The 17,641-nt window shown below is 55.4% G+C and overlaps 1 protein-coding gene across 3 annotated transcripts in view; it reads right to left on the bottom strand.

The window, feature by feature from the left end:
* The window catches only part of MARK4 (microtubule affinity regulating kinase 4), a 69,046-nt gene that overhangs the window by 3,786 nt on the left and 47,619 nt on the right, over nucleotides 1–17,641 (bottom strand). For 2 of the 3 annotated variants that reach the window (XM_048834351.2, XM_048834350.2), the window contains 4 exons: nucleotides 7,894–8,050; nucleotides 6,694–6,908; nucleotides 5,847–5,950; nucleotides 1,912–2,172 (listed from right to left, as the gene is read on the bottom strand). In XM_048834351.2, coding sequence (XP_048690308.1) covers nucleotides 1,912–2,172; nucleotides 5,847–5,950; nucleotides 6,694–6,908; nucleotides 7,894–8,050 — 737 coding nt within the window. Of the gene's footprint in view, nucleotides 1–1,053; nucleotides 1,134–1,911; nucleotides 2,173–5,846; nucleotides 5,951–6,693; nucleotides 6,909–7,893; nucleotides 8,051–17,641 lie in introns of all 3 variants that reach the window. The other variant, XM_048834352.2, reaches the window with a different exon arrangement.

The raw sequence follows: 17,641 nt of genomic DNA, 5'->3' as shown, positions 1-17,641 counted from the left end.
GTATGCTCAGACCCCCCAACAATGTGAGCCCTAAATGTCTGTATGGTGGCATGGGTAGGGACCTGTGACGAAGTGGGACTATTCTTAATGTTTCCTCTGAATATTGTGGGGGTGCCTCAGTTTCCCCTAGGCAGTTCTTAAGTATCTAGGTGGTGGGGTAAGGGTGTATGATCATTGCAGAGCCCTAGAGGGCAGGTGTGTGCAGGGGTCTGGACAGAGAGAATGGCCGACACCCTGTTTCCTGGCAACTGATGGCCTGGGCCCTTCCCCCCTGCAAGGTGAGAACTAAAGGGTTGGAGAACAAAGGAATCAGGTGCCCTCCTGGCCCGGGAAAGGAACAAAGCCCAGGGGCGGAGGGGCTGGAGGGAGTTTCAGTTTGGGGCTGGCTGGGGACATGGAGTGAAATGCAGACGTGGTTGTCTGGCTCACTGGCCACAAAATGGACCCAGCTGAGGGGTCGGTTCTCTGTACCTACAAGCTCTGTGTTAGACCATGTTCCTGTCATCTAATAAACCTTCTGTCTTACTGGCTGGCTGAGAGTCACGTCTGACTGCGGAGTTGAGGGGCAGGACCCTCTGGCTTCCCCAGGACCCCGCCTGGGTGGACTCGCTGTGGGAAGCGCACGGAGGGGCAGAGGACGCTGAATGCTCCGAGGTCAGACCCAGGAAGGTGGAAGCCGTGTGAGCTGTGTGTCCTGCTCACAGAGAGGAGACTTCCCCAGAGTCCTGACTGGCTTCATGGGGAGCAGTTCCAGAGCAGCGCCCGGGGACTCCGTGACAGGACCACTCAGCCCCTGGGCACAGGACGCGTGCCCTGTGGATTGCGGTGCACCTACAGCTCCCTGCTGTCCAGCCAGATCCCACCCCCCTCCCCGAATAGAGCTCCCGGGTGAATAGAGCTCCCGGGCACTGGGAGATCCCCCGGCTTCCAGGCTGGAGAAGTGCAACACAGGACCTGGAGTGAGAAAGAAAAGGTAGGAAGGGAGAGCAGGCGAGGGGGAGACAGAGCGAGGGGGAGACAGAGCGAGGGGGGAGCGGAAGCTGCGGCACTTACTGATTTTGGCTCCTTGAGGCACAGAGGCGCCAGAGACGCACCTGTTAGAGTTCTGCCGCTTAGACGGGTCAAGAGTGACCCTGAAACAGAGAAGGCCGGAGTGAAGGGGGAGCAGAGAGCTTGAGACCAGAGGCAGGAGGTGCCCAGGCACACGGCTCATGCAGGGAAACTTGGCGCCCAGACCCTGGGGCCCAACCTGGGGGTCCGCACAGCACCCCCTGCCAGGAGAGGCTGAGACTAGAGTAGCTGGGAGCCCCCCACAGCCACCACCCCCACCCTGCCCCCCACAGCACCCCCTGCTGGGAGAGGCTGGGACTGGATTTGCTGGGAGCCCCCCACAGCCACCACCCCCACCCCGCCCCCTGCTGAGAGAGGCTGGGACTAGAGTAGCTGGGAGCCCCCCACAGCCACCACCCCCACCCCACCCCCTGCTGAGAGAGGCTGGGACTAGAGTAGCTGGGAGACCCCCACAGCCACCACCCCCACCCCACCCCCACAGCACCCCCTGCTGGGAGAGGCTGGGACTGTATTTGCTGGGAGCCCCCCACAGCCACCACCCCCACCCCACCCCCTGCTGAGAGAGGCTGGGACTAGAGTAGCTGGGAGCCCCCAACAGCCACCCCCCCACCCCGCCCCCCAACAGCGCCCCCTGCTGAGAGAGGCTGGGAGCTCCCCCACAGCACCCCCTGCTGAGAGAGGCTGGAATTAGAGTAGCTGGGAGCTCCCCACAGCCACTGCCCCCACCCTGCTCCCCACAGCGCCCCCTGCTGGGAGAGACGTGGGCTGGAGGAGTTGGGAGTGTCCCCCCCACAGCCAGCACCCCTGCCCCACGCCGAGTGCTGGGCTTGGGGCACTCACCTCCGCGTCAGCTTGGAGGTGAGTTTGCTGAAGAGGTTGGAGGTGGCGCGGCTGCGGCTCTGGGGCAGCGGCGTGGCCTCGTGGGACAGCGTGGGGGAGGTGGGCGGCCCGTTCTGCACGGCCCCACGCCGGTCCCGCACCTGGCCCCCGTGGAAGGTGCTGCGGATGGTGGTGCCACGCGAGAGGCGGGTGCGGTCCGAGGACGACGTGGCGATGCTGTGGCTGGAGGGCGACGCGGGGGGCACCCGGTTGGCGATGGAGCTGGGGGGAGGGGAGAGAGCCCCACTGTGAGCCTCTTATGTACACCCCTTATGTATTCTCTGCCCCATAACCCCCATGCACCCTCTTCTCTCCACCCCCTATGCACCCCATGCCCCATAATCCCCATGCACCCTCTTCTCCCCACCCCCTATGCACCCCATGCCCCATAACCCCCACGCACCCCTCTCCTCCCCACCCCTAATGTATTCCCTGCACCATAACCCCCACGCACCCCTCTCCTCCCATGCACTTAGTACTCTATCAATGCCCACGCACCCCTCTCCTCCACACTGCTTATGTACCCCCTTCCCCATAATTCCCACAGGGTAGGTGGGGGAAGGAGGCCCTGGGAGGTTATCCCAGGATCCATCACGGTGCTGCCCGTGGGGCACTGCTCGGGGGTTGGTGGAGGAAGGGGGCCCTTTGAGGTTATCCTGGGACCCATCATGGTGCTTCCCACGGGGCAGTGGGGGGTCGGCAGGGGAAGGGGGCCCTGTGAGGTTAACCCTGGATCTGTCATGGCACTGCCTACGGGGCACTGGGGGGTCAGTGGGGGAAGGGGCCCTGAGAGGTTATCCCGGGATCTGTTATGGTGCTGCCTGCAGGGAACTGAGTGGGTTGGCAGGGGAAGGGGGCCCTAAAATGTAATCCTGGGATCCATCATGGCACTGCCCGCAGGGATGGGGGGTGGGGGGGCGTCAGTGAGGTCAGGGAGCCCTGCGAGGTTATCCTCCGATCCATCATGGCACTGCCCGTGGGGCACTGGGGGGTTGGTGGAGGAAGTTTTTGGAAAGCGTAGGGGACAATTTCCTGGCGCAAGTGCTCGAGGAGCCAACTAGGGGGGGCGCTTTTCTTGACCTGCTGCTCACAAACCGGGTAGAATTAGTGGGGGAAGCAAAAGTGGATGGGAATCTGGGGGGCAGTGACCATGAGTTGGTTGAGTTCAGGATCCTGACACAGGGAAGAAAGGTAAGCAGCACGATACGGACCCTGGACTTCAGGAAAGCAGACTTCGACTCCCTCAGGGAACGGATGGCCAGGATCCCCTGGGGGACTAACTTGAAGGGGAAAGGAGTCCAGGAGAGCTGGCTGTATTTCAAGGAATCCCTGTTGAGGTTACAGGGACAAACCATCCTGATGAGTCGAAAGAATAGTAAATATGGCAGGCGACCAGCTTGGCTTAATGGTGAAATCTTAGCGGATCTTAAACATAAAAAAGAAGCTTACAAGAAGTGGAAGGTTGGACATATGACCAGGGAAGAGTATAAAAATATTGCTAGGGCATGTAGGAATGTTATCAGGAGGGCCAAATCGCACCTGGAGCTGCAGCTAGCCAGAGATGTCAAGAGTAACAAGAAGGGTTTCTTCAGGTATGTTGGCAACAAGAAGAAAGTCAAGGAATGTGTGGGCCCCTTACTGAATGAGGGAGGCAAACTAGTGACAGAGGATGTGGAAAAAGCTAATGTACTCAATGCTTTTTTTGCCTCTGTTTTCACTAACAAGGTCAGCTCCCAGACTGCTACGCTGGGCATCACAAAATGGGGAAGAGATGGCCAGCCCTCTGTGGAGATAGAGGTGGTTAGGGACTTTTTAGAAAAGCTGGACGTGCACAAGTCCATGGGGCCGGACGAGTTGCATCCGAGAGTGCTGAAGGAACTGGCGGCTGTGATTGCAGAGCCATTGGCCATTATCTTTGAAAACTCGTGGCGAACCGGAGAAGTCCCGGATGACTGGAAAAAGGCTAATGTAGTGCCAATCTTTAAAAAAGGGAAGAAGGAGGATCCTGGGAACCACAGGCCAGTCAGCCTCACTTCAGTCCCTGGAAAAATCATGGAGCAGGTCCTCAAAGAATCAATCCTGAAGCACTTGCATGAGAGGAAAGTGATCAGGAACAGCCAGCATGGATTCACCAAGGGAAGGTCATGCCTGACTAATCTAATCGCCTTCTATGATGAGATTACTGGTTCTGTGGATGAAGGGGAAGCAATGGATGTATTGTTTCTTGACTTTAGCAAAGCTTTTGACACGGTCTCCCACAGTATTCTTGTCAGCAAGTTGAGGAAGTATGGGCTGGATGAATGCACTACAAGGTGGGTAGAAAGCTGGCTAGATTGTCGGGCTCAAAGGGTAGTGATCAATGGCTCCATGTCTAGTTGGCAGCCGGTATCAAGTGGAGTGCCCCAAGGGTCGGTCCTGGGGCCGGTTTTGTTCAATATCTTCATAAATGATCTGGAGGATGGTGTGGATTGCACTCTCAGCAAATTTGCGGATGATACTAAACTGGGAGGAGTGGTAGATACACTGGAGGGGAGGGATAGGATACAGAAGGACCTAGACAAATTGGAGGATTGGGCCAAAAGAAATCTGATGAGGTTCAATAAGGATAAGTGCAGGGTCCTGCACTTAGGACGGAAGAACCCAATGCACAGCTACAGACTAGGGACCGAATGGCTAGGCAGCAGTTCTGCGGAAAAGGACCTAGGGGTGACAGTGGACGAGAAGCTGGATATGAGTCAGCAGTGTGCCCTTGTTGCCAAGAAGGCCAATGGCATTTTGGGATGTATAAGTAGGGGCATAGCGAGCAGATCGAGGGACGTGATCGTTCCCCTCTATTCGACATTGGTGAGGCCTCATCTGGAGTACTGTGTCCAGTTTTGGGCCCCACACTTCAAGAAGGATGTGGATAATTTGGAGAGAGTCCAGCGAAGGGCAACAAAAATGATTAGGGGTCTGGAACATATGAGTTATGAGGAGAGGCTGAGGGAGCTGGGATTGTTTAGCCTGCAGAAGAGAAGAATGAGGGGGGATTTGATAGCTGCTTTCAACTACCTGAAAGGGGGTTCCAAAGAGGATGGCTCTAGACTGTTCTCAATGGTATCAGATGACAGAACGAGGAGTAATGGTCTCAAGTTACAGTGGGGGAGGTTTAGATTGGATATTAGGAAAAACTTTTTCACTATGAGGGTGGTGAAACACTGGAATGCGTTACCTAGGGAGGTGGTAGAATCTCCTTCCTTAGAGGTTTTTAAGGTCAGGCTTGACAAAGCCCTGGCTGGGATGATTTAACTGGGAATTGGTCCTGCTTTGAGCAGGGGGTTGGACTAGATGACCTTCTGGGGTCCCTTCCAACCCTTATATTCTATGATTCTATGATTCTATGAAGGGGCCCTGCGAGGTTATCCTAGGATCTGTCATGGTACTAACCGCGACGCACTGGAACAGGGCAAGTGGAAAGTGGGACAGGAGTCAGGGCGGCCAGGGTCCACGGGAAGGAAGGGGTGGGGGTCCGGGGAGGCTGCAGCTCAGTCATGGCTGATGCTTGTGGGGGAGGGGCAGGGCCAGCTTCCTCCCCCACCAAGGCTTTCCTCTCCCCCACTAGCACTGCCCATCCCTTCTGTCCCCTACCCGCCCCACAGCCTTACCTAGACTCAGGGCAGCTGCCTCTGCCCCTCACACCCCTGGGCGGGGGGCAAGAGCTCCATCCCACTGCCTGAAAGCCTGCCCCAGCGCAGCAGCCCCTCCTGGAGGGAGGGGAGAGCGACCACCTGTGGCAGCCCCATCTCAGAACCTGGTATCCCCCCACTGCCCCCTGGGCCCATCCAGCTTGTCATCTGCCCCCTCCGGGATCAGACCCCTGGGCCCCTCCAGCCCAGCCCCCGTCTCAGCCCAGCTACCTGTTCTCCTTGCCGTTGTGCAGCAGCGAGTGGCGGTCGGCGCCGGGCCGCTCCGTGCACACGTACGTGTTCCTCCGCGTCATCACGCTCGACGGGATGTTGTTCTGCGAGGGACCGAGCGGGGCTGAGCCCAAGATCTGTGGGGCCCACCCGTTACCCGCCACCCGAAGGGGCAGGGACATGGGAGCACCAGCTGCCTAGGAGACAGGCCCGTTCTCTGGGCCACATGCCACTTCCCTGGCACCCCTCCTACCGCCCATGCCCCGTGGCACACACCACCCGTCAAGGTACCCTGCCCTTCCCCCGGGGGCACATGCTGCTCCCCAAAACACTGTGTTGGTCCCCTACGGGCACACGCTGCTCCCCAAAGCACCCTGGCCATCCCCCAGGGGCACACGCCACTTTCCCCGGCTCCACTGCTCATCCCTCCCGGGGGCACACACCGCTGGCCCCCGCCCCACTGCCTGTCCCCCCTGGGGGCACACAACACTCCTCCGTCCCTCCCAGGGGCACATGCTGCTCCCCCTGGCACCTTGCCCCACTCCCTTAGAGGTTTTTAAGGTCAGGCTTGACAAAGCCCTGGCTGGGATGATTTAACTGGGAATTGGTCCTGCTTCGAGCAGGGGGTTGGACTAGATGACCTTCTGGGGTCCCTTCCAACCCTTATATTCTATGATTCTATGATTCTATGATTCCCCATCCCCTGGGGCACACACCACCCTGTCGCCCAGCCCAGCTGGCCATACCCTTCCTGCCAGATCCCTCTGCCTGTCCCCTTCTCCACCCCACTTCCCCACCCCTGCTGTCCGTCCTGGAGCCCACCCCCTGCCCCAGCACACGCCCTCACCGTGTTGATGGTGCTGTCCTTGCGCCGGTCAGGGATCTCGGATTTGTTGGGGTTGTTGGCGCTGCTCACCATGGGGCTGGAGGGGGGGATCCCGCGCCCGCTGCTCACCACACTGCAGCTGGCCTTACGCGAGGGCATCCGCTCCTCCTTCAGCTCTGCCTCCCCGGTGCTTGTGGGGCTCCTCTTGGGGTGCATGGGGACCGGCGAGGGGCCACCTGCAGGCAGGGGATAGCTCTGATATCCTGTCTGGGAGCACGGCAGCCTTGGCTGCCACCCAGCCTGGGTAGAGGGGGCAGCAGGCGGGGGTGGCTGGCGCTGGGGACTCCACCTTGTTGTCCCATAGGGTTTTACTCAGTCACAGTCTCCTTGAACTCCCCACAGCCCCCCACTGCCCTGAACTCCCCACTTCCATCTCCCCACAGCCCCCCACTGCCCGGACCCCTCCCCCTGAACTCTCCACAGCCCCCCACTACCCTGACCCCTCCCCCCAAACTCCCATCTCCCCACGGACCCTCACTGCCCTGACCCCTCCCTCGAACTCCCCACTGCCCCCCACAGCCTTGACCCCTCCCCCAAACTCACTGCCCACTCCCCTCCTGAACTCCCCAAAGCCCCCACTGCCCTGACCCCTCCCCCTGAACTCCCCACGGCCCCCCACTACCCTGACCCCTCCCCCCAAACTCCCTTCTCCCCACGGACCCTCACTGACCGGACCCCTCCCCCTGAACTCCCCACGGCCCCCCACTACCCTGACCCCTCCCCTGAACTCCCATCTCCCCATGGCCCCTCACTGCCCTGACCCCTCCCCCTGAACTCTCCACGGCCCCCCACTACCTTGACCCCTCCCCCCAAACTCCCCACTACCCTGACCCCTCCCCCCAAACTCCCATCTCCCCACGGACCCTCACTGCCCTGACCCCTCCCTCAAACTCCCCACTGCCCCCCACAGCCCTGACCCCTTCCCCAAACTCACTGCCCACTCCCCTCCCGAACTCCCCACAGCCCTGAGCTCTCCCCTGAACTCCGCACAACCCTCCGTACCCGTGCCCCAGAACCCCTGGGCAGCCCCTGGCGCCCAGCTGCCCTTTCACCCCGGTGCCCCATGAGGTTCTGCACAGCCGGTGGCCCTCAGCGTACAGGGGCCTCAGAGCCAGGGGCCCGCTGCTGTGGGCGGGGGCCGCGGGGCAGCCTGGTACTCACAGAAGTCACTGTGCCGCCGTTGCCGGTGGTAGGTGGAGGAGCTGCGCTGGCTCTTGCCATGGGAGGACGACTTGCTGGTGCCATTGGACACCTCGCTGGGCGCCCGCACCCGGGCCAGGGAGAGGCTGCTGCCTGTGTGCGACTCGCTCCCCTCCACCTGCCGGGAGAGGACACCTGTTACCCCCGCTGGGCAACCCAGCCCTGCACCTAGCCGCTGGCTGGAGTCCAGGTGGGTGACGCTGGCCAGAGGTGGAAGTTGATCCCAGGGTGCCCCCTAGAGCCAGCTCCTTGGCGCCCGTGGCCAACCCGCCGTACGGTGCTGCCAAGCCATCATGCCCCCAGCACGGCCAGCGATCCACGTCTGCCTGAGGAGCTCCTGCCTAACAGGAGCGGGAGCTGCTCCCCCCCTTGTCCTTGCACCAGGGCTGGGCCTGGCCCAGTTTGGAGAAGGGAGGCTGAGCCACAGCCCTCTCCAGGAGAGAAACCTGGGGGCTGTGTCCTTTTGCTGCCAGGTCAGTCATCCCTGGCCTCCTGGGCCCACTCCTGGGCGCTGCTCCCCAAGCCCAGATCCCGCCACAGACTCCCCCGAGTTGCCCTTGGTAACGAAGTGGAAGTTTTCTGTAATGGTTAGATGAAGCTGAGGCATGCCTCAGTTTCCCTCTGTATGTTGCACGGCTGCCCAGTGGCTGCAAAAGGATTAACAGTGTGCATGTGTGGAGGGGATAGCTGTCTGTCTGGGGGAACAAATTAAGCCTTTGAAGAACAGGCTCAACAGTGGGTCCAGCAACACAAAGACCCTGCCGAAGAATGAACCATCCACAAGTAGCAGCAGGAAACCTGGCTGGCAGGCCTGGAGAACAAGGGCTCAGGGGCTGGGATACAGGCTGCCTTCTGGAGGAGCTCAGAAGCCCAGACCTGGGGAGCTAAGGGAGATGAGGGAGGGAGCCATCCCTGCTTGGCTGGTTCCTCAGGCTTGGCCAGGCTGGTCTCTGGCTTAGCCTCGGCCTCTCTGCGCAGACCCAGGCTGCTCAGAGGCAGGAGCCAGGGGCTAACACATGGCTGCCTTGCTCTGCAGAGACTGCCAGTGTCACTGTGACACTCCTGGGAGCATCGTGCAGCCGTGGAAGAGAACGGTGCAGGGTTCCGCAGGGCACAGACTGGGCTGGACTTGCTGCAGGGAGACAGCGTCGCTGGTGCCCAAGGCCCAGTGTTGCTGTCCTGCCTGGCCCTGTGCAACTGGGGAGGTTCTTGGGGCCCGGCCCACTAAAGGGGTCACTCCCAGGAGACTGATCACAGACTGGGGAACAGACCAGCCCCTGTGACTCCGTGACTTTGGCCCCTGCAGCCAAGATCTGGCTGCAGGGCATGGAGCTGGCAGCTGCCCTATGTGGTTGCTGCCCTTCCCAGTTCAGAATCGCTGGTACATTTCACCCTGCCTCAAAATCCCATCACAGAGGCTCAAACTATATGTATACCTCCCCCACCCCCAATCGGGAAGCGGAGCAAAACATGCCCATGGTTAACCAGCGGAATAACGAAGATGGTTAGAGACAAAAAGACATCTTTAAAAACTGGAAGTCACAATCCTACTGAGGGAAACAGAAAGGAGCCTAAACTCTGGCAAGGCAAGTGTAAAAGTGTAACTAGGAAGGTGAAAAAACGAATTTGAAGGGCATCTAGCAAAAAACACAAGCAGCAAAAAAAATGTAAACCACATCAGATGCTGGAAACCTAGCTAACAGTCCGTGGGGTCGCTGGACAATGCAGGTACTAAAGGAGTACCTCTGGGAAGACAAGGCCGTTGTGCAGAAGCTAAATGAATTCTTTGCTTCAGTCTTCACTGCAGAGGATGTGAGGGAGTTTCCCACACCTGAGTGCCATTCTTTTTAGGTGACAAATCTGAGGAACTGTCCCAGATTGAGGTGTCAATAGAGGAGGTTTGGGAACAAATTGATAAATTAAATAGTAATAAGCCACCAGGCCCAGACGGCATCACCCAAGAGTTCTGAAGGAACTCAAATATGAAATCGCAGAACTGCCAAGAGGTTACTTACCTGTAACTGGAGGTTCTTCGAGAGGTGTGGTCCCTATCTGAATTCCACTGAAGGTTATACGCATGCGCCATGTGTCTGGGCCAGAGATTTTGGAAGCAGTAGTGTCTGCTGGTCCCCACATGCGCCCTTGCTCCGCCTCATGGTTTCATATGAGGCAATAAAAGGGCGGGGTGGACTGACTGCACCCTCAGTTCCTTCTCCACTGCAAATGGCACAGACCCGCAGCAGAGGGGAAGGAGGGTGGGACTGGAATTCAGATAGGGACCACACCTCTCGAAGAACCTCCAGTTACAGGTAAGTAACCTCCTCCTCCTTCAAGTGATGGTCTCTATTGTGTTCCCTTGAGGGTGATTAACAAGCAGCACCCAGTCAGGAGGAGGGTGCGAGGAAGAGGACAGAACTGTGGAATGGAGAACAGCTGTGCCGAACGAGGCATCCGTTGCAGAGTCTCACACCAAGGTGTAATGAGAAGAGAAGGTTCGTACCGAGCTCCACGGGGCCACCCCACATGTCTGTAAGCGGCATGTTGTGAAACGTGGCCGTAGCCGATGCTTGTGCTCTTGTGGAATGGGCTCGTACCCCAAGGGGCAGAGACAGTCCTGACAGCCGATAGCAGAGGGTAATGTGCGCCGAAACCCACTTAGAGATCCTCTGTGTGGAGATCGCCTGCCCCTTAATCCTGTCAGCTATCGCCATAAACAATCTAGGAGTCTTGCTGAATGGTCAAGAGAGTGAAGGTGCCGCTCCTCTGCCGAGGCGTGAGGCTTCGGAAAGATGGCAGGTAAGCGTACGGGCTGGTTGACATGAAAACAGGATACAACCTTTGGCAGAAACTTGGGTGCAGACACAGAGAAACCTTGTCCTTAAGGAATGTGGGATCCGCTGTCATGGCCCCCAGTTTGCCTACCATGAGATGGGTAGTAATAACTACCAGGAAGGCGGCCTTCATGGAAAGGAGAGACAGAGAGCTGGAGGCCAGAGGTTCAAAGGGTGGTTTTATCAATGGCGTGAGGACAAGGTTGAGGTCCCATTGGGGAGCGATGAGTTGAATGGGCAGATAAGTCCATAGGAGGCCCTTTCAAGGCCTGCTAGTCAAGGGGCATGCAAAGACAGAGTGCCCCTCCACAGGGGATAGAAGGCACAGAAAGCCGCTACATGCACCTTGATGGAGTTGAGTGCAAGTTCTGACGCCTTCAGGGACAGAAGGCAGTCCAGAAGAAGGGGAATGTCCATGTCCTCAGGATGCTTCCTCTTGGCCCGTTAGGAGCCTTGTGGCCTCTTTCCTGCTACTAGAGAGGATGTCTTGCCCTGCCGACAAATAGTGCCATTCTAGTGAAGATGCCCACCCAAAAAACAAGCTTTTATGGGGAGCGTCTATGGATCAGGATGCCAGATCCTTCCTCTATGTTGTGTGAGCAGCTCTGGGAACATTGGCAGCAGAAGTGGGGGACGGACTTGTCATGGAGTTCCTGGGCAATGCTCTGGAACTGCTCCCTACGCAGCCAGGCAGGACTCTGGGGGAGCCTCCTCTCTGGGAGGAGACTGTCTGCAGGGTAAACAGCTCACACGACTTCCTCCTTGCTGGGTCTGACCTCGGAGCATTCAGCATCCTCTGTCCCTCCCACAGCGAGTCTGCCCAGGCGGGGCCTGGGGAAGCCAGAGGGTCCTGCATCCCAACTTCGCAGTCAGACGTGACTCTCAGCCAGCCAGTAAAACAGAAGGTTTATTAGACGACAGGAACATGGTCTAAACCAGAGCTTGTAGGTACAGAGAACAGGACCCCTCAGCTGGGTCCATTTTGGGGGGCAGTGAGCCAGACAACCACATCTGCACTTCACTCCATGTCCCCAGCCAGCCCCAACTGACTCACCCTCCAGCCCCTCCTCTTCTGGGCTTTGTCCCTTTCCCGGGCCAGGAGGTCACTGGATTCCTTTGTTCTCCAACCCTTTAGCTCTCACCTTGCAGGGGGGAAGGGCCCAGGCCATCAGTTGCCAGGAAACAGGGTGTCGGCCATTCTCTCTGTCCAGACCCCTGCACACACCTGCCCTCTAGGGCTCTGCAACCATCATACACCCTTATCCCACCACCTAGAGACTTAAGAACTGCATAAGGGAAACTGAGGCACCCCCACACTATTCAGATAAAACATTAAGAACAGTCCCACTTCGTCACAGCACTGACGTGCAGAGAAGGACGGAAACCAGAACTGGCGAGGCCAGAACAGAGCGATCATTTGCCCCATAACCTCAGCCATGCAGAACACAATGCCATCCACAGCCTCAGAAACAACTCTGACAACATAATCAAAAAGGCTGACAAAGGAGGTGCTGTTGTCATCATGAATAGGCCGGAATATGAACAAGAGGCTGCTCGGCAGCTCTCCAACACCACTTTCTACAAGCCATTACCCTCTGATCCCACTGAGGGGTACCAAAAGAAACTACAGCATTTGCTCAAGAAATTCCCTGAAAAAGTACAAGAACAAATCCGCACAGACACACCCCTGGAACCCCGACCTGGGGTATTCTATCTGCTACCAAAGATCCATAAACCTGGAAATCCTGGACGCCCCATCATCTCAGGCATTGGCACCCTGACAGCAGAACTGTCTGGCTATGTAGACTCCCTCCTCAGGCCCTATGCTACCAGCACTCCCAGCTACCTTCGAGACACCACTGACTTCCTGAAGAAACTACAATCCATCGGTGATCTTCCTGAAAACACCATCCTGGCCACTATGGATGTAGAAGCCCTCTACACCAACATTCCACACAAAGATGGACTACAAGCCGTCAGGAACAGTATCCCCGATAATGTCACGGCAAATCTGTTGGCTGAACTTTGTGACTTTGTCCTCACCCATAACCATTTCACATTTGGGGACAATGTATACCTTCGAATCAGCGGCACTGCTATGGGTACCCGCATGGCCCCACAGTATGCCAACATTTTTATGGCTGACTTAGAACAACGCTTCCTCAGCTCTCGTCCCCTAATGCCCCTACTCTACTTGTGCTACATTGATGAGATCTTCATCATCTGGACCCATGGAAAAGAAGCCCTTGAGGAATTCCACCATGATTTCAACAATTTCCATTCCACCATCAACCTCAGCCTGGACCAGTCCACACAAGAGATCCGCTTCCTGGACACTACGGTGCTAATAAGCGATGGTCACATAAACACCACCCTATACTGGAAACCTACTGACCGCTATTCCTACCTACATGCCTCCAGCTTTCATCTGGACCACACCACACGATCCATTGTCTACAGCTAAGCTCTGTGATACAACCGCATTTGCTCCAACCCCTCAGACAGAGACAAACACCTACAAGATGTCGATCAAGCATTCTTACAACTACCATACCCGCCTGCTGAAGTGAAGAAACAGATTGACAGAGCCAGAAGGGTACCCAGAAGTCACTTACTGCAGGACAGGCCCAACAAAGAAAATAACAGAATGCCACTAGCCATCACCTTCAGCCCCCAACTAAAACCCCTCCAATGCATCATCAAGGATCTACAACCTATCCTGAAGGACAACCCATCACTCTCACAAATCTTGGGAGACAGGCCAGTCCTTGCTTACAGACAGTCCCCCAACCTGAAGCAAATACTCACCAGCAACAACACACCACACAACAGAACCACTAACTCAGGAACTTATCCTTGCAACAAAGCCCATTGCCAACTGTGTCCACATATCTATTCAGGGGACACCACCTTAGGGCCTAATAACATCAGCCACACTATCAGAGGCTCGTTCACCTGCACATCCACCAATGTGATATATGCCATCATGTGCCAGCAATGCCCCTCTGCCATGTACATTGGTCAAACTGGACAGTCTCTACGTAAAAGAATAAATGGACACAAATCAGACGTCAAGAATTATAACATTCAAAAACCAGTCGGAGAACACTTCAATCTCTCTGGTCACTCAATTACAGACCTAAAAGTGGCAATACTTCAACAAAAAAACTTCAAAAACAGACTCCAAAGAGAGACTGCTGAATTGGAATTAATTTGCAAACTGGATACAATTAACTTAGGCTTTAATAGAGACTGGGAGTGGATGGGTCATTACACAAAGTAAAACTATTTCCCCATTTTTATCTCACCCTCCACACACACACACACACACTGTTCCTCAGACGTTCTTGTCAACTGCTGGAAATGACCCTCCTTGATTATCACTACAAAAGGCTCCCCCCCTCAACCCCGCTCCCCTGCTGGTAATATCTCACCTTAAGTGATCACTCTCCTTACAGTGTGTATGGTAACACCCATTGTTTCATGTTCTCTATGTATATAAATCTCCCCACTGTATTTTACACTGAATGCATCCGATGAAGTGAGCTGTAGCTCACAAAAGCTTATGCTCAAATAAATTGGTTAGTCTCTAAAGTGCCACAAGTCCTCCTGTTCTTTTTGCGAATACAGACTAACACAGCTGCTACTCTGAGACCTCTCAGAATGACTGTTGCTCTCTCCTGTCCGATCTTGCATAGAACATGTGGCAGGAGCGGTAGGGAAGAAAAGGTGCAATTGATATGGTCTGACCAGTGGATGACTAGGGCATTGCCTTGAGAGCGGGTGCCGAGCCCTGCCCCACCCCCCTCCCCAGGGAGTACTGGGTGCCTTTGCTGTTGGCATGGGAGGCAAAAAGGACTCTGGTAGTTGGAGTCTCCCCGCAAGTGGAAATGTCGGCAACCACGGTGTCGTGGAGCGCCCATGAACTGCTGGCTCAGAGAATCTGCAATCACGTTCTGATTCCCGGGGAGATAGGCTGCTGACAACAGGATCTTGTAGGTGACCCACAGAGGAACTGCTTCCTCGCAGAGCGCTGGTGACCGTGTGAATGGATGGGAGAAATGCGTGGCGCGGGACGCCCTCCGCACAACTCGAAACTCCAGGACGTTGATGTGCATCCTCGATTCCTGAGGGATCTAAGTCCCCTTTGTCACGTGATCGTCATGAGTGAGGCACCAATGGCTCCCTTGCTGGGGAAAGGGCGGGTACTGCCACTGAGCCGGTGGTACCTTTGGATAGTCATAGCGACGTTACGGGAGGGGCGGACCCTGTGCTCTGTCCGAGTCCTCCGATGTCGAGAAGCCAGAGCCTGTGGTACTGTCGGAACCACAGGAGCCATAGAGAGCAGGCGGGAACATGACCCAAAGGAGGTAAGTTCAAGGTAGGAAAGCATACCCTCTTCGGTGGCAACTGCACCTGAAGACGAAGGCACTTCACCGCCTCCAATGCAGAGAGCTCTTGTGGCTCGGGTGCTGATTTCTGCGTCCCTGGTGCTCCTGGCATGTGCCCCGCAACCGGAAGCAGAGCTGGAATGGAGCACTTCCGCAGAACTCAGGTTTTCTTGACTTCAGTGGCACCGACTGACCTGGAAAGGGTGCATGGCATGGTGGAGCTGGCATTCTGTGTGATGTCTTGTAAGCCTTAGAACATGCTGCTTCTCCGTGGCTGGAACCTGTAGGCGATGCAGTGTCCTTTTTGGGCCTGGAGGAAGACTCCCTGCCATGTTATGCACATGTGTCTCAGCCTGACAACTCGGCCCTTGCCTGGGTCCATAGCACTGGTACCAGTTGAACCGGACCTGGTCTCCGTGGTAGGAGGTGCACTCCTGGGCTTCTCAGGCTGATGTACTGTGGGGGCAGTCCCTAGCCGGGGTCTGACTGTGGTCTCATGGTGACCTCCATGAGGTGGTTCTTGAGGCAGAGAGCCCAGCCTGCCTGGGTACGGCTTGGGCAGGAGAGGCAGATATGGCACCTGAAAGCAACATGGGCTTCTCCCAAGCAGTAAAGGCAGTGCTTAGCTCGTCACTGACCAAGAATGAGTGATGGCAGGAGGTGCAGATCCTGAACCCCCATGTCTTCGGCATAACCCAGTACCCAGACCTGGTTGCTAGGGAGGGTGAAGTGGGAGAGCAGGAGACGGGTAGAATGGCATCCTGAAGTCCCTAACAATCCTAAAAACTAAATTACTGTAAAACCAACAAAAATACTAACCATGTACAGGTAGAAAACCATCTTTTCCCCCCTGCATTTTAGAAAGTGCATCACATTCGGACCATGCAGCAGTGAGAAGGAAATGAGGGCATGGTCAGCCCGCCCTGCCCTTTATCGTCTCAGACAAAACCATGAAGCGTAGCGAGTACGCATGTGTGGACCAAGGGACACTACTACTTTCAAAATCTCCAGCTCTGGATTCATGGCACGTGTGTACAACCTTCCGTGGAAGAGAATAGGGACCATCATTCGAACAACAACTGTGGTATGTAACCTATTGCTTACATCAGCCTCTGTACCAGATGACTGGAGGGTAACTAATGTGATGCCAATTTTTAAAAAAGGCTCCAGAGGTGATTCTGGCTATTACAGGCCAGTGAGCCTAACTTCAGACCCAGGCAAAACTGTTTGAAACTATAGTAAAGAACACACAAATAAACGTGATATGCTGGGGAAGAGTCAACATGGGTTTTGTAAAGGGAAATCATGCTTCCCCAATCTACTAGAATTCTTTGAGGCTGTCAACAAGCATGAAGTGATCCCGTGGATATAGTGTTCCTGGATTTTCAGAAAGCCTCCCTCACTAAAGGCTCTAAAGCAAAGTAAGCAGTCCTGGGATAAGAGGGAAGGTTCTCTCATGGATCAGTAACTGGTTAAAAGACAGGAAACAAAGGGTAGGAATAAATGGTCAGTTCTCACAGTGGAGAAAGGTAAATAACGGGGTCCCCCAGGGATCTGTACAGGAACCTGTGCGTTCAACATATTCATAAATGATCTGGAAAAAGGGGTGAACAGTGAGGTGGCAAAATTTGCAGATGATACAAAATTACTCAAGATAGTTAAGACCAAAGTTGGCTGCGAAGAGTTACACAGGGACCTCATTAAACACAAGGACCTCACTAAACTGGACAACAAAATAGCAGATGAAATTCAATGTTGATAAATGCAAAGTAATGCTGTCACGTCACACATGTACATTGGAAAACATAATCCCAACTATGCATACAAAATGATGGCATTGAAATTAGCTGTTAGCACTCAAGAAAGAGATCTTGGATAGCTCTCTGACAACATCCACTCAGCGTGCAGCGGCAGTCAAAAAAGCGAACAGAATGTTAGGAACCATTAGGAAAGGGACAGATAATAAGACAGAAAATATCACTATATAAATGCCACTATATAAATCAATGGTACACCCACACCTTGACTAATGTGTGCAGCTTTGGTCACCCCATCTCAAAAAAAGATATATTAGAGTTGGAAAAGATACAGAGAAAGGCAACAATAATGATGAGGGGGGAATGGAACAGCTTCTACATTAGGAGAGATTAGAAAGACAGGGACTGCTCATCTTTGAACTATGGAGTTATATGACAGAGGTCTATAATTGTGACTGGTCCGGAGAAAGTGACTCATCAAAGCATAAAAGGGCATGTGACTAGATAAGGGGACACTGGACTCCATTTTAGTGCCTGTGTTTTTCCACACACTGGGTTGGGGGCTTGGCTTGAAACAAAGAAGCTCCTTCCACATGGAATAAACTATAAAAGGGGGAAGTCAGTTCAACCGGGAGAGCCTCACTCCCTCTCAACACAACACCTGGAAACACCTTAGGAACAAAGACTGAATGGGGGGTGCCAGGCAGGAAAGAAGGAAGCCTGCCTGTGT

This window comes from Caretta caretta, chromosome 23 (genome assembly GCF_965140235.1).
Source record: "Caretta caretta isolate rCarCar2 chromosome 23, rCarCar1.hap1, whole genome shotgun sequence".
In the NCBI taxonomy this organism is placed as follows: Eukaryota; Metazoa; Chordata; order Testudines; family Cheloniidae; genus Caretta; species Caretta caretta.
The sequence above is the reverse complement of the archived record's forward strand: the minus strand, read 5'-3'. Positions and strand labels throughout refer to the sequence as shown.